The sequence below is a fragment of the Alexandromys fortis genome, unplaced genomic scaffold (genome assembly GCF_014885135.2).
Source record: "Alexandromys fortis isolate MF-2015 unplaced genomic scaffold, M_Fortis_MF-2015_v1.1 scaffold_20, whole genome shotgun sequence".
Classification (NCBI taxonomy): Eukaryota; Metazoa; Chordata; class Mammalia; order Rodentia; family Cricetidae; genus Alexandromys; species Alexandromys fortis.
Genome location: NW_026067903.1, coordinates 5,388,131 through 5,410,329, shown reverse-complemented (window position 1 = coordinate 5,410,329; position 22,199 = coordinate 5,388,131). Strand labels below are relative to the sequence as shown.

General features: G+C 44.6%; 2 protein-coding genes across 8 annotated transcripts in view; one reads left to right on the top strand and one right to left on the bottom strand.

Annotated features, from left to right (window-relative positions):
* The window catches only part of Inpp4a (inositol polyphosphate-4-phosphatase type I A), a 112,489-nt gene extending 102,049 nt beyond the window's left edge, over positions 1–10,440 (top strand). For all 7 annotated transcript variants that reach the window (XM_050134627.1, XM_050134625.1, XM_050134621.1 and 4 more), the window contains one exon: positions 8,035–10,440. In XM_050134627.1, coding sequence (XP_049990584.1) covers positions 8,035–8,167 — 133 coding nt within the window. In that variant the 3' untranslated portion in view covers positions 8,168–10,440. The remainder of the gene's footprint in view (positions 1–8,034) is intronic.
* A 4,225-nt stretch (positions 10,441–14,665) lies between these two features.
* Positions 14,666–22,199, bottom strand: part of Coa5 (cytochrome c oxidase assembly factor 5) — a 10,305-nt gene continuing 2,771 nt past the window's right edge. The window contains exon 3 of the mRNA XM_050134541.1: positions 14,666–18,314. Within this exon, the coding sequence (XP_049990498.1) occupies positions 18,273–18,314 (42 nt within the window). The 3' untranslated portion in view covers positions 14,666–18,272. The remainder of the gene's footprint in view (positions 18,315–22,199) is intronic.

Here is a 22,199-nt window from a genome sequence, read left to right as displayed (position 1 = left end):
GCAACACCCGTACACCAGCTTGAATAATGGGCTGCTGGGACTCCTTCTGACAGATTGTTTATACCATCCACGGGACAAGGGCAAAATAGAGAAATTCTTTGCCAGAATGTAATGTGGATGGCCTCTAGTCTGGCTTCCAGTTGAGTCTGTTCCCATCTGAAAGAAACCCCGTGAACAAAATCTTTACTTTCCCCATTTTGTTTGACATACTGGACATTTGAACCTCTGAGTTACCCACTGAACTCTGCTTACAGCATCCTAAGGGTTTATAGGCTGTTTCTCCAGACTCTTCTGAGTTCCTCCTGCAAGCCAGTTCCAAAGGCTTCTGAGTCTGATGATCCAGTATAGTCACAGTACCCCACTTCTCCAATAACAAACGTGTATTGGTCAGTGTCCCATTGCAGTGATGGCACACTTGGGAAAGGAGCAGAAGGGAGGAGGATTTGGCTCATAGTTGGAGAGGTTCAGCAAGTTTGTTTCTTGACTGTGGTAAGGCAGAGTATCCTAGCCGAAGGGCATGGCAGCGCATGGTTGCTCACTTCACAGTAAGCAGAACCCAGAGTGACAGAGACTGGACAAGATGCACCTTTTAAAGACACATACCTTTGCCCTTGCTCCAGTAAACGAGCTCCCATCCATGTTCTGGTCAGAAGCTCTAACTAAACTCAGTGAGCCACACACAAAGGAGCATGGAAGGAGGGGTGAGACTTGTCGAGAAGGGTTCCCACAGGAAGAGGGATGGGGTTGAATAAATGTGTGAAACTATCTCAGCAAACGTAAGATAACGTAAGGCTGTTGAGATGGCTCAGTGGGTAAAGGAGCTTGCCCCCAAGCATGATGACCCAAGTTGATCACTGGGACCCACATGGTGAGAACCAACTCCTGCCGTCATATGTGCCCCCCACATATGCGCCTGGCGCACATGCACAATGTAATTTAAAAGATTTTAAAGACACATACTCTACTGTCCTACACCCTCCAACCAGGCCCCGTCTTCCACAGTTACCACCTCCCAATCTATTAGTTTACTGATGAAGGCCAAGCCCTTGCCAGCCACTTCACAGATTCCCGTCTTTTGAACACTGCTTGTACTGGGACCCATGACTCCATTAACACATTACCCTTTGGTGGAGGAACACGTCATAGCTAGACTGTAACTTCACATTTGACACGTCATTCTTTAGGTTAATAGTCCCACGTCTTTGTAGAGCTCTAGCAGTTTGAATACAGGTTAGTAAGTTGCACTTGCTCAGTGTCCTGGAGTGTCTTTCCTGTCACCATTGTCTGCTCAGAGGCTCTTAGAGTTGTTTTCTTTACTGTTTATGGACCCCATGACCAACCGTGAGCAAAGAATGTCCTTCTTCCTAGGAAATGAGCATATTCCCTGCTCTCTTTCTCTGCCTTCACCCACTCCCTCTCTGTAGCCACAGCATTTCCTAGGATCTAAAATGGCTACAGCAGGCATACTTTAGTTGGGTGGTTATTTTCTACAGCCATTAGTACAAAACAAAGCCTCTGCCTGTCCCACTAGCCTCAGCATAGCGACTGTGCTCGCCACTGCCCTCTGCCGACCCTGAATGCCCTGGGCCCTCGCTGCAGGCCTTTGTTCTCAGGTGACACAATTGCACTCAACTTCTGTTTTCTGGATTCGCCCATGTGGTGAAGACAGGTTCTGTTAGTTATCTGCAAGCCCTGTGGCTACAGTGGCAGCCAGCACGGCAGCACACCGAGAGCCCTAACGAAGGCAGCGGTGGACCCCAGCAGTTTCATTGAGTACATGGTGCAATTGTCTCTCATGCTTTCTCACAGTGTCTTGTCAGATGAGAGAGTAGAATGTACAGTGGGAACAGAGCTGATGTGCTGACTCTTGGAGGTGTGTGCACACACAGAGGCACATAATGCATGTGGAAATAATAACAATAATAATTGATCTGTAGTGGTACAAGATGAATTCTTGTACCAGGACCCATTTCAAGTCCCCAGTGTATAGGAACATGAGGTTGGGTCTAGATTCACATACTCAATTCCTGTAAGCCATGTGGGCTGAGCCTAGCACCCCTCTGGCTTTGTACTGAGGATAATGGCACAGGTAGAGGTGGCCTTCTATCCCACGTTAGGAACTGAAGTCCTCCTGGACAGCCACAGTGACCCACCAGGCAACCCTGGCAGACATGGTAATCATCCGTCAGTGCTTGCCAGCTTGCACAGTGTCCCCTTTCAGAAAAGCCTGTTCCAGCAGGGCCAGTCCTGAGCTTAGGGCTTGCAGAAAGCCAGGCAGAACACAGCTGCAGGAGGCGTCTTGAGCCCCTGCCTACCCATCTGCAGCTGTTCTTTCAGAGTGCCTGCCATGCCCTGAGACCGGGTTAGTGCTGCTGTTTGCTAGCGAGGAAGGATGTGGTCCTCAGCCATGTGGTTCTGGATACCATCCCACCTCAGTGTCCTTCACATTTTTGGTACTGGGTCTTGATCCCAGGACCTAGTGTCTTCTAGCATAGTTACCACTGAACTACACTCAGCCTCCAGAATACTCTTCCTTTAGGATTAAAATAAGGAAAAAAATCCCAAATTTCCAATGTGAATTGGGTTGACTCGGTTTCGAGGGATCATCTAGAACAGTGTCTTACCGAGGTGGAGACAAGTTCGCTACACCCCTCCATTGCTCAAACTGAGACTTGAGGCAGGTCGGGGAGGACGCTGCCCTGGATTGACACCCAGGTAAATGAGTTGTGTCTGTGTGACTGATCAAGAATCAGCTTCGTACCCACCGCTGTTCTCCCCGTCACCTAGGCATCTGTGAGAAGGTCAAACCCCATGGTTCTTCATGTTCAGCTTGCTTCTCAGAAACGCCCGTCGCAGCATGTGGGGCATGACGGGCGGCATGGAGCTGTGCGTGGCCAGTTGAGAGAGGGTGAACATGAAAACCATCCTTTCAGCTACATGTGTTAATTTTGGTAGACTACAGTATTTCTTTCTTATTTTTCACTTCTCTTTCTCTCCTTTTTTTCCTGTAACTGTGCTGGTTTTATTTTGGTCTTTTGTTCACACCCTTCTCTGCATTTTATTTTTCTTTCTGTTGTGGTTCATTCCATTTTTTTTTTCAATCTTACCTTTTGGTTTTCCTTTCTCCCCATACTTTTTGGGTAAAACCCATGGCATGTGTCTGTCTTTTTGTTTTGTTTTGTTTATTTCTTTCCTTCCCCCTTTTCTTTTCCTTTCTCCCAACTTTTTCCTTTTCACAGCATTGGAACACGGGAGGTAGTCACCCAGAAGAACTTGAGCGGCCTGGTGCCCATCCGAGACTTAAGGCTAGACCCCAGCCTCCTTTGCTCTATTCCTTTATTAGCTCTGAGCCCCAATTTACTGATTGTGTGGCTCTTCCTGAGCATAGCATACCTGGTGACCAAATTACGCTGCAAATAAATATTATTATAAAAATTAATTAGTCACAAGACAGACAAAAGTGCCCGAATATGTCCAGCCACCGTGTACCAAACTGGACAGAAGGAAGGTGTCAAAGCGAGGTCTGCCAAGAAATATCTCATGCCTTACAGTTTGATGTTCTGTTCTTCTGAACTGTAAATACCTGCCAAATTCTTTGATCGAGAGGACTTGTTCATTTTGATTGTGTAGTGTCTTCAGTGCTTGTAACATGTTCTTCTGGTGCCTGTGACTGCATTATTTAGCTGGCCTGGAATTACTTGTACCAAATATCCGACCTTCTGATGTATAACTATTTATTACCTGTACATCTTGTGTGCCCTGCTCCAAGAGAAAGGGATGCTGTCTGAAAAGAGTTTGTATATTTGATACTATCCCTCAAGTGTATCGCTAACCTTCCTTGCCTTTTGAAGAAATCAACAAGAAAAAGATGCTTTATCGGTTTATCTAGATACCCCTGTTTAGTAGGACTGGGCTTCCTATTTTCCTTTCAAAGCGTAGTCCTGAGATTGCAATAGCAAACAGTTTGTAGAGTCATACTTCCTCGCTTCCAGTTATTCCCACTTGGTGACGGCACAGCTGTGGATACAGGAGCACATCCACCAAGTCCAGCACACAGACTTTACATCTTGCACGTGACTTCAGGGTTGCTCTTAATATACACAGTAGCAAGAGTTACATACTTTTTCTTGAAATAATTTTTTTAATTTAAAAACTGTATATTTTCCAGGACAGGCTCCAAAACTACAGAGAAACCCTGTCTCGAAAAAAAAAAAAAAACTGTATATTTTATTCCAGATGAAGTCTAGATATCTTTTTTCTTTAATAATACAATAAGATTAATAATGAACAAAAAAAACAAAGAAAATGTTTTTTAAAAAAATGAAGCTTAAATTTTGGCAGTTGTGAGAGAGCTGTGAAAATGGGAGATAACTGTGGGTTTGCGCATGTCACTCCTAATTTTAACATTGGCACTGCCCGTAAAGTAGGATGGCTACTCGCCCTGACACTCCTACATGGCAGAGAGTAGTTGTCCTTCATAAAAATAACCAAGTAATCTAGGGAAGGTTCCACTCACCTTGTGTAAGAAATAGTGGTTATCTTCTTCATCTTCCGGTTCCTATCAGGGTGTATTTCTGCTTTTGATTGCCAGTTCGATGAAGGGGATTGCTTTTCATGAGTGTGGTGAGAAACCCTGAGTGACTTAGAGAAGCTGCAGTGTCTAGTATCTTGACGTTGTCACGTCCACAAACCCACCCACCATAGCTCTAGCCTGTCTGTTTTCTCCCTGGAGGACTGTCTTCACTCTGGCTTCCTCTCAGAGAGTGAGGTAGAGGAGCAGCAGAGCAGTTAGCAGTGAGCACCGCAGGCGTCTTCCCACATACGCAGGTCTAATTGGCTCTCCTAGTGTCAGTGCGGTGACAGCTCTGTGGCATCTCCCAGTTTAGCGCTTTAGCCATTGGCAGCCGACATTAATCACCAGACAGATCTGTCCAGTCAGTGACTCTTTGAAAGGAATGTTTGCTAGCTGCCCTTTCCCTTCAAAGCATGTGCTTCAAGCCCTTAAGCTCATTTTGTTTGCTCCATTTGAGTAGGGGAAAGAGAGTCCATAGTCTCCTTCCATCCCCATCTCACAGCCTCCATTCCTTGCTCTAGGTTGATAACCTCCTGCTAACAGGGAGGTGACTCAGGAATGCACCATTTCCAGGGTTCAGAGATCATAGACAGATGAGGGCATCTCTGGAGGTAACGACAGAGATAGCATCCTCTGTCACCTATGGCCCAAGATGCCCCTAGCTCTTTGCACAGACTCTTCTCAGGACCATTGTACAGTAAGGGGAAGTAGTGGTTGGTTAGAGAAATCCCCCCTCCACACACCCAGGCAGGGAGGAGAACTGTTAGAACATTGTGGCCTGGTGTGGTACCAGCCTCCCTCCTGTCCTATATAGCCTTGGCTGTTGGTTGGGTCAGGAAGGTTCCTTGTTTCCCTCTTCCAGGGGTGAGTGGACTGCAGTACACCTGCAGGCACAAGAGGCTGGCTCTGGGAGTCAACCCCATGGGGGATTTGAGATTTACATTTGCTTTTTTCTTCTATTGGGGAGGTAGGGAGACCAACTTTCAGTATGCTTATCCTTTATACTGGATTTTAATGTCTTTAAGGCCTTTTGCTCATGAAGTCAAGCCAAATGTGCATTCAGAATCCTGTCTACAGCAAGAAATGAGGAGAAAAGAGTAAGGCCATAACTTGAGCTAGGCCGCTGTCAGTGTTGGGCAGCAGTGTCTGGGCTCCCTCTGAGTGATCCAGAGCTGTGGCGTAGAGACTGCTCAGTCTGCATCCTCTGCAGCAGCCACTTTGGAAGGAGAGAACCATTGTCAGGAATTCTTGCTGAGTGGCCTTACAGAACGGCTGTGCACGTTCTTCGAGCTAGGCTGGCAGCCACTGCTTCCTCCTGTACACCTCAGACAGAGTTGCTAGAACAGGGGCATGGTCCTTCCACAAAGCCACTCCCCAAGTCTGCTGTGGCATGGCCTAGACAGGGGCCCTCAGATGAATTATAAAGTGGAAGAGATCTTAGGATTGTCCTTTTAGAGTTTCCAGACTTCCAAAGTTGACATCCTTAATATGAAGCAAAGCTCAAGATAATAATAATAAAAAAGAAAAGAACCAGGAGCTGTACAATAATTAAATCTCTCTTGTTAAAATCGGCCCCAAACCTCGTCATGTGCTGCTGCCTCCTAGAGGCAGACACTGGTGCATTGTGGTCAGTGAAGTGTTGTGCTTCAGGCTGTCATGCTGGACTCTGCACCAGGACACCCTTTCCCCCTCTGCAGACCTTGTCCCAAGCCTTCAAGCCAGTGCAGACACGTGCAGACCAGGCCAACAGTGGCAGCATGCAGACCAGGCATATCAGCCTGGATAGAAACATGTAGAAGAAACAGTTTGATTTTAAAACCAGATTAAATTGTAAGTTCATATTCAATGTATGCAGTCAGCTAAATCCAGTATTAGTTCCTTTCACAGGTAAAGACAGGGACTGTCAACGTTTTAAGTTTTTCTTTGGCATTTACAGGCTAGGTGGGTTTGAGGACCTTCTGTAAATGCTGTAAATGGAGAAGCCGTATGTGAAGTAGTCTATCAGTAAAGGGGCCTCCAAAGACCACAGCAGGTTCACTGTGCACAGGAACCTATAGCTTCTTAGCTTCTGCTTTAAATAGATTTCTATTTTTATCTGATTACTGAATGTTCAGCAGATGCTGTCTGTCATTTGCTCTGGGTGACCCAGGGTTTGGCTCAGGTGACACATTCAGCCTAAGGCTTGAGGCACAAGTGGCGGTGTCAGTCAACAGAAAGCGGGCGGGTGCTTCTCCAGACCGCCTGCCTGGGCTTATCTCTTTTGAATAAATATGACTGTCTCACCAAAACCTACTTGACATGTTCTTAATAAGGGGACTGTCACTTTCATTTTGAAAGGCTTGAGCTGCTATTTTTTAAATGTGTGTCCTGTGATCTTCATAGAATTTGAAAACTTTTTTAAAATCACTATTTTCTTGGTAACTGCAAGTTTTACATCTCAGAAGGGGGATTTTTTACTGAACTTGACCACTACTTGATTTTATTGCTCCTCTTTAAACATTATAAAGATAGAAAGTTTTACTGTATCGTGGAAAGGAATTTATATTAAGAATCATTGTTGGCTATTAATTTTACGCCATTTCAGAGCATTGCTTAGAGAATCCCTTGAGGTTCGCTCTGAGGCCTCCCTGACTCTTTATCCTCTGGGCACCATTTTTCTTGCCCCTGGGTTGCAAGGACATTCCTCCATCAGTGTGGCTGGGATTCAAACTAGTAGTGAATTCTGTAAGGGAAGAGCCTCCTGTGGGCTCACACTGGGCTCAGTAGTACCTGTACAAGAAGTGGCCGCAATGAAAGCAGCCCACTTAGAGAAGGTGGTCAGTGACCACCAGGAGAGAAATGGAGACTTCACAGCCGTCAGCCTGGTAGCCGTGAGGACGTGTTCTGCAGCCAGCGCATGGGCCTGCACGGGCGGGCACTTTGTACTCGCACAGCTGCCCCTGGGGGAGACAGATAGCAGAGCAGCCTCCTCTGCCAGATGTTTTTTACTACCTGTTGAACTCTGCAAGGAAAATCGGCATTTGGGGTTTGATGTGTGACAGATTTTGCTACCATACAAAATGTACCGTGTTCCAGAAGCTATGGTAAGAGTAAAATATCCCCATTCATCCAGTTTGCTGTTCAAAAACCTGCGAACCACAAGTTATGATAGAACCCCAGATAACCAAACCCAAGATACACACAAAATCATGTATTTTAAAATAATTGTGTTTGCTTGGACACAACATCGCTCTGGACCTGCCAGCCCACGCCGCATCCAGCATGTACCCATCTCTGTGCTTTGCCCTGCTTTGTCCAGAACCATCTGTGTGTGCATCTGTTGTAAAGGAGTCTAGCACCCATCTGAGTTAATCTTTTTTTTTTAATGCTATGAAAATAATAAGTTCATTTCATCTTAGTTTAAGTCTTTTATTTTTTCCTTTTTTTACTGCTGTCATTTCTTGTGCTTGTTTTTTCCCCAGTGAGGGTTGTCGAAGAGAAAATACAATGAAGAATGTTGGAAGTCGCAAATATGCATTTAACTCCCTGCAGCTGAAGGCCTTCCCCAAGCATTACAGGCCTCCAGAAGGGACTTACGGAAAAGTTGAGACATGAACACACGGTTTCCTCTAATTAGCTGTTACGTAATCAATGTGGGTACCCTCTAGTGTCACATATGATTCTTCAAGAAGACCAGAAGGATTCGTTTTTATTTTTGTGTTTTTAAATCTACTTCACTAAAGAGTCTATGGAGCATGATTTTGTGTTGGAATCTGTAGGGGTCATGTGTGGCTCAGTAGCGTGGATAGTGATGGCTGCCCTTAACCATAGCTTTAAGCTGTAACTATACAGTTAATGTCATAGTTCCTAGAAGAAGCCAGCTTGGTTTGTCTAAAATTCCAGGAGACTTTTTCAAATACCCACTTATACACTGCTCACCCAACTTACTTTTCTATTCAGTAACTCACAAGTGAGCATTGACTTAAGATCTATTCTCAAAAGGTACCTGCCCCATTAAACCTCAGGTCCCAGGAAGAGGATAGGCTTGAGCTCAGCTTGGGGAAAAGAAGTCACACCTTCATGCTATGAGAAGCTGCTCTAGTACCACACCCCTCTCCCAGATCCAAAGTGGAAGGGGAGCTTGACCAGTCACACCAGGAGCCCAAGCCCTGGGGCCACACTGCTTCCCACCCCTTCAGTCATAGAAGAAGGTCTGCTTGAGATCTGCACCAGCTGTGAGGTCCCCAGACCCTGCCTCTTCACAAGCTCCATGATTAGGTCCACACCCACAGGACATATCTCCCGTTCTCTGGCAATCAGGACCTTCGATGTGGCTTTTCAGATGTCTGAGAGACAACTCTCCAATCGGGGATTTAGGGCCATAGAGACAGTAGATACTTAAATATTTTCAGAAGAGATGTTCTTCTGGGCGCTTTCTAACAATCTTTTAGAAAACCACAAATCATGTTCGAATGTCTAAAAGACCGTCTTAGTGTTTGGTTTGCAATAATTGTTACTGTTCTCCTTCTGTTACACGACTATTGGGAAACAGTTAAAACTGCCCCTACATTGAGAGCCTAAGAGAGGTTTGTGAGATGAGAAGTTACGGGTTTCATAGACTATTTAGTCTGGTCATCTTTTACAAGGTGATGATGAGTCTTGTCTGCACATAGCAGATTTTTTTTCCTTAGAATTTATATGTTTTATAAATTCTGTTTATCATAATTCTGTTTACATGTTATTTAAAAGGCTGTATAAAGAACTGTATGGAGTATATCCATGATGCTGATGCTCACAATTTGTGAACACCATGGGAATTCTTATCAAAGTCTAGCTAGTTTTCTTTTGGCTCCTTTAGAAACATGTAACAAACTTGAACCTGGGACACTGAGGCACAGGCAGGACCAGACCTTTAACGAGAGTCAGGGAGGGTACAGGCATCCCTTTCTACCAGTGTGCAGACAGCCCCCGGCTCCTGGTGCCCCACTCTCAGGGCATGCGTGGCACTGTGGAAGGTGAGTGGCAGGGAAGTGCTCACTACCCAGCCCTCCACACAGAGCCTGCTCTGCTGGTATCAGATCATAGGCCACTGGGACTTAGTGTGGCTGGCTAAGCCTTTGAACTTTCTCGGTCCGTTTACTCTAAGTTTTTAGTTTCATTTTTTTTCTCATTTGACATCACTGCCTTTTTAAAATATTTCTTTGGACTTTAAAATCAAATGTTTCCTTGTTCTTCAGCTTTTCTTTCTGTCCACACTTACAAAGGGAACAGAGCAACAGCTGACTCCCTGTCAGCGGCTTTGCGTGGGGATTACTTTCTCTGTTTTTGTTTTATAATATGAGTCACTGTAAAACTCTAAGACCTGGTTAATCACGGAAAGGACTGTGGCTTCAGTGTTTTCTCTGAAGGCATTGTGACTGGCTTCCAGTGCATCACTCATGTCCCAGGCTTGTTGGAAGGGGCACCATGCACAGCACTGGCTCAGGCAGCTCCTGGCTGCCCCAAGAGGCTGAATTGTTCACTGTAGGTAGGAAATGGCTTTACCGGTTTCCACAAAGTGACGTTCTGTCCACCGTCTGCCCCCACTTAAAAAGGAATGTGCGGTGTCTGGACAGCTGGGAATGCCGTGTGGATCCTGTCAGCTCCTGCAGCACAGCTGCCTTTGCTTTCCTTTAAAGATGTAAAAATATTGTAGAATACTGTTTTATCCCCACACACTTGTACTTGCCACGCTTAGTGCATTTAAATACTTTTATTTATTTGTTTGGGACAGTATTAATATATATGAACATATACTGTTTTATATATTCTTAGCTCATTTAAAGCCATGTATGCTGTAAATGTGCTTGTCTTAAGAATGGTAAATAATAAAACTCACAAGAACATCACACTTGGTCTCCCTCGATTCTTTCTCCTACACTGGAAGGAAGTCCACAGCCAGCACCCGTGCATTTTACCACTGGGCTTGGCTGCCAGGGTTCATAGCTTGTAAGTGGGGAAGACTAAGGTCTTTTTAAGCATGTTTTTACTTAATTCAAACTAGGATGTGTGGTTAGGAACAGGGACATTGGCAGGCAGCACTAGACCCCAATCAAGGTTCTGTCTCTCACTGGTCAGTGACTTGGGGCAAGTTGTTGGATCTCCCTAAGACCGTTTTGTGTGTGTCAGCTGTGGACCACAGCAGTCGGTCTCTCAGAAGGTGACTGTGAGGACCTTGGTCTCATGTGTTCATGTGTGTTGTCTCCTTTCCCTGAACAACCCGGCCTCTCCCCGTCTGTGGACGCCGCCATGGTGTGACTTGCGCAGAAGCATCTGTTCAGAGCTGCGGTGTCACCAGCATCATGGCGTTAGTCGGCATCTCCTTCAAGGACCGCGTGTCCAGTAACTTCCCTTGGCGGTTGCTGACCGTGGAAATGAATCACAAACAACATGAATGTGTTTGGCTGTCTGGAAATCTTCTGTTGCCACAGCCAGTGCTTTCCTGCTCTTCTCGCAACACGACAATGGAGCCTTGCTTCAGGTCCTGTTCCTTTGAGCCTCTGCAGATATCAGAAGTCTGCTTTACTGATGCGTGTGATTTCGTGAAGTCTCTAACAATCCTTAATAAGCATTCTGTTAACGCCTGTTATAGGTGGAAGCTATTAAAGCTGCTGGTTAGCTGGATTTTGGCTTCATCTATGTTAGGGCTACATAAGTCTTAAATGTTTTTGTAATTAAATGTTTTTTTTTTTAAGATTTATTTATTACATATACAGTGTGCCTCCTGCGTGTCTGCATGTACACCTCCATGCCAGAAGAGGGCACCAGATATCATTACAGATTGTTGTGAGCCACCATGTGGTTGCTGGGAATTGAACTCAGGTCCTCTGGAAGAGCAGCCAGTGCTCTTAAGCTCTGAGCCATCTCTCCAGCCCTGTAATTAAATGTTCCATTTGGTGTTTTGGCTTTTCCACCAAGCATGACTGTGCCTCTGGTGTTGGAAGACTGGACTCGGGTAGCAGTAGCTCCTTCTTGGCATACAGTGCTGTTCAACACTGTTGGTGCTTTCTGCCCCGTGGCTCTCCTGCTCCAGGGTGTGGTGTTGTTGTTGTTCAATGTCCTCTTGTTCTTATTTGCAGTGTTTTAGCATCGTTTTTGTGTGTGTGTATGTTTGTTTCTCATGGGTGTGTGCCCACATGTGGCTGTGTGAGTGGGTGTGGAGGCCAGGCGTTGGTGTCAGATGTCTTCCTCTCTCATTCTTCATTTTTTGAAGCAGGGTCTTGCTGAATCCAGAGCTTGCCACTTCCAGATAACGAGACTTCGTTATCCAGCCTGCCCACAAACGCTTCTTGTACTCTGCCTCTTGTACTGGAATTACAGGTAGCCGACCTCCAGTCTGTACACTTACACACGTTACCCACTAAGCCATCTCACTGCCCCTTTACTTCGTTCTGACATCTCGGCCAGCTCATCGGGAGTTACTCTGGAATTAAGGCCCATGCTGTATGAAGAGTTGACTAGGTTTGAGTGACTCCCTTCTCTCAACCAACCCTAATTTTGCTTCTTGAGCGGTGGTTCAATTAGTCCAGTTCTTGTCACGAGAGCGTGGGACCCTGGGTTCAGATCCCCAGCACGTATGTGGTGGGATGGCCACACTGTCCTTCTCCCGGGGAAGAACATTACAGTTTCTACACACCATGCAGATTAGCTCCCTCAGGCAGAGGGGAGGGACGACACTTCCTCTGTAAAATCCACCACAGTTGGAGAGTTCAGTATCCCCAGCCTCATCAGCTCCTCTCCGGCAAGTTGCAGGGTCCCATTCTTTGCCAGCCTGTACCCTCACTTTAAATGATACCCTTTGAGCAGGAAGACTTGCATTGTAAGTCAGCCAGTGCATGATGAGAACTGGACATTGTTTTGGCAACTCAGCTCTATGGACCACAGAAAGAAGGGAATGTGTGTGTGTGTGTGTGTCCATGCATAACTTCAGCTACATGAACCACATAAAGTGTGTGTGTGTGTCCATCCATAAAAGGATTTGTTGGCTTATACAATTGTTGTAGGAGGCCACTTGTTTGTTCCCAGCTGCTCAGCCCCAAAACCTCTATTCTGCTCTGCGCAGGCCCAAGACAGGTTTTTTTTTTCTTTTATTATTAACCAGTTGTTCTACAGCATACAGAGGCGAATACCACATCATACAGTTGACTTACACTTGTGGCTGCTTACATACTTGGAGAGGCTGAGATCTGTTAGCAGAAGAAGCAAAAAGGCTGGAAGCCTCAGAACAAGAGAGCCAATGATACAGTCCGAGGCTGAAGACCTGGGAACTCCTTGGACCGTCGCTGGTCTGAGTGCATGCTGAAAGACTGAAGTATCTTGAGTCTGATCTCCACAGGCAACAGCAGCAGGAACAGAAACTTGCTTAGAGCCTGAAGCACTGGCTGGCTTTCTCTTTCTCTGCTCCCGTTCCATCCGGGGCCCCAGCCTACTGGATGGTGCTGCCCACACTGCCTGATTTTTTAGTTCCTCTCCTACACTGCTCATCTGCAAGTGTCCTTCCTACACGCTCAGAAGTACAGCTCTGCTAATCCCAACGGGCCTCTCAGCCAGGTGAGCCTGGCTACTAAGGGCAACCATCAGATCATCCCATCAAGTCAGGAAGCTCTTTACTCTTCCATCCATCCCTTGACTTTCCACCCACACACACCCAGGTCACTGTGATATGAAAAACTCCTCATAATCTTTTCCTTTCAAAGGCCTCTATGGTGACTTCGCTTCAGAAAAAAAATCCTTTAAGAATTTTCATTATTTAATTTTTTAATAGTTGATCATTTGTTTTCATTTTTATAATTTACTAAATTTGTTAATGTGTTTTACTCATTTTTATAAAAGGCTTATTTACATTATTTTAAAAGCTCCATCATGTGTGTGTGTGTGTGTGTGTGTGTGTGTGTGTGTGTGTGGTCAGTCTTGCCATTTACCTTTGCACCTGTAAGGGCAAGTGTAATTCTGGATGAGGGGCCAGCAAGATGGCTCACCAGCAAAAGCACGTGTCATGCAGCCTGGCATTCTGAGTTTGCTCCCTGGAATCCACATGGTAAAAAGAAAAAAAAAAAAAAAAAGGAGCTCCCTCCGGTCTCTACATGCACACATGCACTCACCTATGAACACACACACTTGATAAGTGAAGAATAAATGGTGAGTCTGTAGTGTTTAATTTGGTTCTTCCCATGTCCGCACTATGTTGCCTTTCTTTCCTTGTAACCATACGTTATTCTAGATGCAGCAGAAGAGGCCACATTCACCTAGTCAGAGGAGGTCACACCCGGGAGCACAGCGCGGCAGCAGGAGCACAGTAAGTGTCTCGGGTACAGTGAAAGAGCACCTGTCGTAGTTAGTGTCTCTCCTTGGTCAGTCTTCTAAATTTCCTTTTCAGGTTTTTCATTGAGCGGCAGGCTTTAAATAATTTAATTTTCATTATTAAATATAACCACTATGGAGGAAAGGAGGTAGGTTTGTCATCCTATGACTATGAAGTCATCATGTGCCCATCACCCTGACCCCATCATGTTCATCAGATAGTATCATCTTGACACAAGCTAGTCATCGGAAAGGAGGGAACCTCAAGTGAGAAAAAGGCCCCACTACATCCAGCTGCAGGACATGTTCTTCATTAGTGATTGGTGGAGGAAGGCCCAACCCATTGTGGGCGGTACCATCCCTTGGCTGGTGGTTCTGGGTTCTGTAAGAAAGCAGGCAGAGCAAGCCCTGGAGAGCAAGCCAGTAAGTAGCACCCGTCCATGACATCTGCATCAGCTCCTGCCCTGGCTGCCTCCAATTATGGACTAGGATGCAGAAGTGTAAGTGAAATGAACTCTTTCCTCCCAACTTGCTTTTGGTCATGGTGTTTCATCATGTCATCAGACACCAAAAAATGAAAAAGTACCTTGTGGACTGGAGGCGTTAATCATGTTCAGATGTCAGTGCACCCAGGTGCTCAGGAGGCTAATGTGTTCCCTAGTCACATGTCAGCAGCACTTCTTAGAGACAGAAAACAAAATCCATCCTGAAATACACTCTTAAAGGGTTCCACATAACCAAAATAATAATCTTAAAAAAAGCACAAAGATGGACTCACTTTTTGGTTTCAAATTTTATTATAATGTTCCATCAATCAAAACAGTGGCAATGGCATGAAGACACAAGACAAAAAGAGGCTGAGGCTTAGAAACAGCCCTGCCATGCATGGTGGGATGGTTTCCCACCAAAGGGCAATGAGGAAAGCTAGATACCTACATGAGATGGATGGAAAGCCAGACTCTTACATCACACACAGAGATTAACTCAAAATGGATCAAAGAGTAAAACTAAGAGCTAAAACTAAAATTCCCAAAAGCAAGCTATAATTAGCTCCACTGGGTGGGGCAATACTTTTGTGGATATGACTACCAAAAACTCTGGTTGAGTCAACAACCCACTATTAATGGGCCAAGGACCTAAGGAGATTTCTACAAGCATAATATATAAAGGCCAACAAGCATTATAAAACACGTGACACCACTAATCAGGGAAATGCCAAACAGAACCACTGGTAGAGACTTCACAACCTTAGAAGGGCCACTAAGCGGGGGAGTATAAACTAGTGTGGCTGCTACGGAAAGTAAGGCAGTGCCTCGAAATAAAACACGATTACTCTACTACACAGACTGCTAGGTGTGCGCTAAAACTGTGGGGTCCTAGTGAGGTTTGTATATACATGTTCACAGCAATAGTCAGGAGCTCAAGAGTGGAAACAACCAAGGTGTCCACTGCTGAGGAAGGAGGTAACAGGATAGAGGACACACTACAATACTACTTGGCCTACAAAGGAAAGAAATACACGATACATCATGGCTAAGCCTTGATGTATTTTGCTATATGAAATAAACCAGTCCCCATCCCATCCCTGAAAAAAAACCCACATGCTAAGACTGCATCCAACCAGGCACTTATGGTACTCAAATCAGAAACAGGAAGTAGAATGGAGATTACTAAAGAGACTTGCCAAGGGAGGGAGGGATGACCTGACAGCGGCAGGGAGGTAACATGGGCTACTTGACATTTTGTGAGGTGGACGAAGAATTCTGCAGACTGACTGCAGCGTGAATGCTCAACACTACTAACCTATACACTTTAAGATGCTAAGTTTTGCTATTCATATTTAACTAAAAACTTCAAATATGCCTACAAATAAAGGTGTATAAAATTATTTTGAGGCAGGGCGGTGGTGGCGCACGCCTTTAATCCCAGGACTCAGGAGGCAGAAGCAGGTGGATCTCTGTGAGTTTAAGCCAGCTTGGTCTACAAGAGCTAGTTCCAGGACAGGCTCCAAAAGCTACAGAGAAACCCTGTGGGGGGAGAGGGGGGGATAATTTAAAAGCAAAGCCAGGCGGTGGTGGTGCACACCTTTAATCCCAGCACTTGGGAGGCAGAGGCAGGTGAATCTTTGTGAGTTTGAGGCCAACCTGGTCTATAAGTTCCAGGACAGCTAGGGTTGTTACACAGAGAAATGCTGTCTAAAAAAAAAAAAAAAATTATTTTGAAAGCAAGCATGGGCTTATAGGCAAGAGGTAAAAATCTACAATTCTTCAATGAAGACACAAGTAAGTTTCTGTAAGTTTGGGTTAGGATGGTTTCTTAGAGCACACTGAAAGAAAAAAAAAACTGTAATTTACCCAAATTAAAACTGTTCTTCAGCCAAGCATGGTGGCTTGTGCCTATAAACTCAGCATTTTGAGAAGTGAAGCAGTCAAACTGCTTGCTCTAGTTTCCAGGCCAGCCTGGGCTAAGACCCAGTTTCAAAAGCACATACAAATGCAAAGTATGCTTCAAAGAGTATCAAGAGGAAAAAATTGCAAGTTATCTTTAAAGAACTTGTATCCACAAAGAAAAAAAAAATCTTACAGGAAAATGAAAAGACACAACTGAAAACCAAACTGGAGACTGCAAATGCAACATACAGATGGCCAATGAACACATAAAACACGCTCAGATTAGACTTTAGAGAAATGCAAATCAAGATCTCTCCAGATGCCTCTTCATACCAAGCAGAATGTCGGCCAGCAGCGTGAGCAGTGATGTGGATACTTGAACCTAGCTATGCTGAGAGTATGAAATGGTGGTGAAACCACTGTAGAAAATGATAGATGGAGGCTGCCATTCAACCCTGTAGCTCCACTCTAAGGCAAGTATTAAATGAAACATGTCGAACCTTTTCACAGACGTTCACAGTAGAAACGGCTCAGAGCTCACTAGCTGATCAATGGTTAAAGAAGCATGGCGTCCGTCTACTACGGAATGCTATTTTAGCAGCAGTGAATTACAGAGTGATGCTGCAAAAATAAACCTGTTAATAACTTGGTGGCAAGTCAGAAGAGACCACACTAAATATTCCACTAACAGATATGGAATAGACAGTCCATAGAAACCAATCCATTACTGGCGGCTGAGGGCAGAACGGAGAGAGGAATGAGGACAGACTGCTAACGAGTGCAGAGAAGTGACGGAACTTCTGGAATTAGAGTGGCGACTGCTACATGCTCTATGAGTATACTAATAATCAAAGGTCCAATTTTGTGTCGAGAATTTCTCCAAATAAAGCTATCTCTAACAAAGAGGCTTTTTATACAAACATATTTCAGTTTCTAATCAGAATTACTTTCAACCAAAGTTGAAGCACTTGTGGGAGTGTAGCTCAGTGGTGGAGCACTTGCCTAGCATGCAGAAGGCGTGATCCTCCACACTGCAGACACACGCCAAGTGTGGTACACAGCAGCAGTACTAAAGGGTGCATCATTCCCCACTCCCGTGGAGCTCAGTGTTTTTCTGGGGAATCCTCGCAGCTTCACACTTTGAGATCAGCAAGGCAACTACACAGTCCCTGACTGCTTTAGCCCCCGTGAACTCTGCAGTGATGAAGAACTACAACTCCCACTGTTTAGTGCCAAATATCAAACTGGAAATTTAGCTTCCTGATGGGTTTCTGCTGCGTTAAGTGATCAAAATAAATTGCCAATATTCTAAACTTTGTCATCACATCATGACTTTGATATTTGCTATCTAGAGTGAACATCTGTTGTTGCCAGTGTTTAGGGATGAGGCCCATAACTCATCCAATGAGATTGTGAGTGGAGTAGGCACAGAACCTGAGGCCAGGCTCTAGCTAAGATCATAAAGGCTGGAGCAGGAGCATGACCCAGAAAAGAGCAGAGTGCTTCAGTGGGGTGTGATCTGTGGGCCACACTCTCCTTTTTGGGCCACACAGATCTTAAGGGTGTGGACATTGGCTGATAGTATTCCATTATGAGGAGAGGGCTGTATTAAATTGAAACCAAGAAACAGGAGTTGGAAGAACCCTGACAACAGGTCCTATGTCACCAATTGTGTCACATGGCCTCCTGGATGCACACACCATGTAATCTGATTGACGTCATTCTTGAAAATAATCTTTCCAGTAGGCAATTCCCAAAACACATTAAATTCTTAGCCCAAATTGTTCAATTAAATGTATCTTCTGTAAGTGACTTCATGAGACAGAATCATTCAGAAGCAGCATTTATCCATTTTTCTCTAGTGCTCTCTGGAGGGAGAACCTGGTCCAGATGTCAAGCAGATGCAGCAGATACTGTGTTTCCTTTTGGCTCTTTTCCGTTAAGGAGCAGAGAAAATCCAGGGTAATTTTCTTGCTTTTACCATAATGTTATCAATATCCTTTTCGTCCTCTGAATCTTGATCTGGTATCCAACTGAAAACAAGCATACATACAATCACATCTGGAATAATAATTTAATCAAACACAGTTCTGGTAAGAGATGTCTTATGAAAAAAACAAACTAGCTTCCAGAAAAGTCAAAAACTTGACTGAGCATGCGGAATACATACAGCCAGCATTCAGGTGGCCAAGGCAGAAAAACTGAGTACAAGGCTAGCTGGGGCTACCCAGTGAACCCTGTACTCTCAAAAGAGAAAGTGCAAAGCCAGAAAGAAAAAATGAATGGCACAGTACAAAGAAAAGAAACCACAGTTCTTCCTAAAGGGTGACAAAGACTTGTTCCTGTAAAATTGAAATTACATTTACTTTTTTGTTTTAAGTATACTCATGAATGTCCTACCAAGCCTTTGTAAATTCAAATGTACTTGAAAATTTTAAATAACAACTGGAAACATTAATGACACAGGATCATGTTATTAAAAATCCTTGAGTCCTCCTAGGCTGACCCCAACTTCTTTAACTTCAGCCTCTCAATGGAGCCACTTCCTAAGGGTCACAGGTAAAGAAAAGGCTCTGAAGTCAATATAACTTCAGAAATTTCATAGGAAGGAATTATTTTGGAGATAGACCCTCTCGGTGAGCCCGATAATAGAACAGACAGCCACTTATTTGAACACAGCATGAAACAGCTGTGAGCCTTTCTGTAATATAGAAATTATACATTTTTATATACTATGCATTGAACTCAAGGCCTTACACAGGCTAGGCCAACACTCTACTACTGAGCTACATCTCCAGTCCTCTTTTTTATATACTCTTTGAGATAGGGTCTCACTAAGCTGTTCAGGCTGGCCTTGAACTCACTCCATAGCCCAAGAAGGCCTTAAACTTACTGTCCTCCTGCCTCAGTCTCTTGTAATAGCTGGTATCATAGTCCAGTATCGCTTGGCCTGGCCTAACTGAAAGCCTATTTTTCAAAAGCAAACATGAGAAAAACATTGGGATGGTTCAAACAACCCATCTTGTCGACCTTGGAACTCATGCTCTGAAACAGAAGAGTTAGCCAGATTCGTAAATACATGTTCCTGGCTTCTCTCACTCAACAGCGATGAGTGACAGGATGTACTCTGGAAGACACATAGTCACAGGCTTGGAGGAACAGTATGAGAATCACTGTCTGCTCCAGGGGTAGTACCTCTTACTGTTATCCAGCAAATCAGACATTTTAAATTCAAAATTATAGCAGGCGGGTGGTTTGCACCTTTAATCTCAGGCAAATCTCTCAGTTCAAGGTCAGCCTGGTCTACAAAGCAAGTTCAGGACTGCAGGGCTGTTCCACATAGAAACCCTGTCTCACAAAACAAAAGCAACAAACAAAAAGATTTGAAATGATTACATTTACTCAAAAGAGGCCATGCCTTTCAGAAACCCATAGGCTGCCCACAGACCTTCTCAGCTCTCTCTGTTGCCCCAGACCCAATCCCTCAGTCTCATCCCTAGTGCTGCAACAGAACACCAGCTGCAGCCCTCTCCCCCCACATCTGTGCATCGCACAGACCGTCCCTCCTCACTTGTCGCTGCATCCCAGCCTCCAACATCAGCAGAGCCTTCCCTGTGAATGCCAGCTGGGCACAGCAGTAAAACAGGCAACACAGCCACCACACTCTCCAAACATCCAGGGAGGAAACAATGCAAGAAACAAAACCCCCCACCCAACAAAGACAAACCCAGAAATCAGCACCTAGACCTACAATCATGCAACAGTGGAAGAACACAATCAAAACAGTCAGGGCAGTATGTCTCCACTAGAGCCCAGCTATCCTACCTCAGCAGTTCCTAAATGTCCAGCATAGCTGAAGCACAAGGAAAAGACCTAAAAAAACAACTATATGAAGATGACAGATGTCCTTAAAGAGAAAATGAATAAACTCCTTAAAGAAATCCAGGAAAGGGCTGGAGAGATGGCTCAGAGGTTAAGGACACTGACTGTTCTTCCAGGGGTCCTGAGTTCAATTCCCAGCAACCACATGGTGGCTCACAACCATCTAAAAATGAGATCTGGTGCCCTCTTCTGGCATGCAGGTATACATGGCGGCAGAACACTGTATTGTATATGTAATAAATAAAATCTTTATAAAAAAAAAAAAAGAAATCCAGGAAAACACAAACAATTGGAGGAAAGGAATAAATCCCTTAAAGAAAATCAATAAAATACAAACAGTTGAAGACAATGAATAAAACTGCTCAAGACCTGAAAATGGAAATATAAGCAATAGAAAACACAGACTGAGGCAAGTCTGGAAATGGAAAATTAGGAATCTGAACAGGCACTACAAGGGCAAGCTTCACCAACAGAATATAAGAGATGGAAGACAGCATCTCTGGCATTGAAGCTACAATAGAAGAAATGAATACATTAGTCAAAGAAAATGCTAAATCTAAAAAATTCCTGACACAAATCATGCAGGAAATCTGGGCATTATGAAAAGACTAAACCTAAGAATAAAAGATAGAGGAAGAAAAAGAAACCCAGCTCAAAGGCCCAGAAAAGATTTTCAACAAATCCATAGAAGAAAATTTTCCATGGAAACCCACATACAGCCCAAGCTGATGCCAAGAGAAAGGGTTGCTCTCCACAAACCGACAGCCACAGTGGGCCTAATTGCCAACGACTTTTAGACAACTTGTTGAACATGGAGAAGTCAAACTGTGCCTACATGGAACCTTCACCCCGTGTTCTAGTTTTTTTGGGACAGGAAGGTACTCTACAGACTTACCAAAAGAGGAATATGGACACCAACCCAGCCTCAAAACCTTAACCTACAATCTGTCCTGCCTGCAAAATATGCTAGGGTAAGAGTGGCAGAGAACTTGTGGGAGTGGCCAACAGATGTCTGATTTGACTTAAGATTCATTCCACAGGAATGAGCCCATATAGTATACCGCTTGGGTAACCAAGTATCAGAGACTGATAGTCCAAAAATCTAGGGTAAAACCAAACAATAAACAGCTCCTAATGGTGTTCTGCTGCACTCATAATCAGTGCCTTATCCAGTCATCATCAGAGAGGCCTCCACTGGCAGCAGATGGGAACAGATGCAGGCCAGACATGATACAGAGAGTCTAAGTTGGAGGTGTCCATCAAATCCCTCCCCTCAGGTCCCAGGGAATCCAGCAGAAGAGGAGGAGGAAAGATTGTCAAAGTCAGAGGGGATGGAGGACATCAGAAGAACAAGGTCATCTAAATCAACTAGGCAAGGCACATATGCGCTCACAGAGACTGAGGCATGAAGCATAGGGCCTACATGGGTCTATACCAGGTCCTCTGTGTATATATTATCGCTGTTGGCTTAGTATGTTTATGGTTCTCTGACTCTTGCTTGCTCTTTCTTTTCCTCCTGTTGGATTGCCATGTCTAACTTCAATATGGAAGTTTTTTGCTTCATCTTATTATATTTTCTTTTGTCATGTTTGGTGTTATCTTTTAGAAGCCTGTTCCTTTCTAATGAGGGACTGAAAGGAAATGGATCGGAAGAGGAGGGAAGGTAGGGAGGAACTGGGACAAGTGGAGGGAGGGGAAACTGTAATCAGCATACACTGTAGGAGAAAAAACCCTTAGAAGACAAATAAACAATGAAAAAAAATATTTTTAAAGAAGGATTAATTCATGCCCATAGGATATGCTGAAGAGGTGGGACAGGAGGATCACAAGTTCCAAGCCAGTCTGGGCTACCATTACTAGGTGTGGCAGCACACATTTTAAATCTCAGCACTCAGGAGGCAGAGGTAGATGGATCTCTGTGAGTTCCAGCCCAGCCAGAGCTAAAAAGTGAGACCTTATCTCAGAGAGAGAGAGAGAGAGAGAGAGAGAGAGAGAGAGAGAGAGAGAGAGAGAGAGAGAGAGAGAGAGAGAGAGAG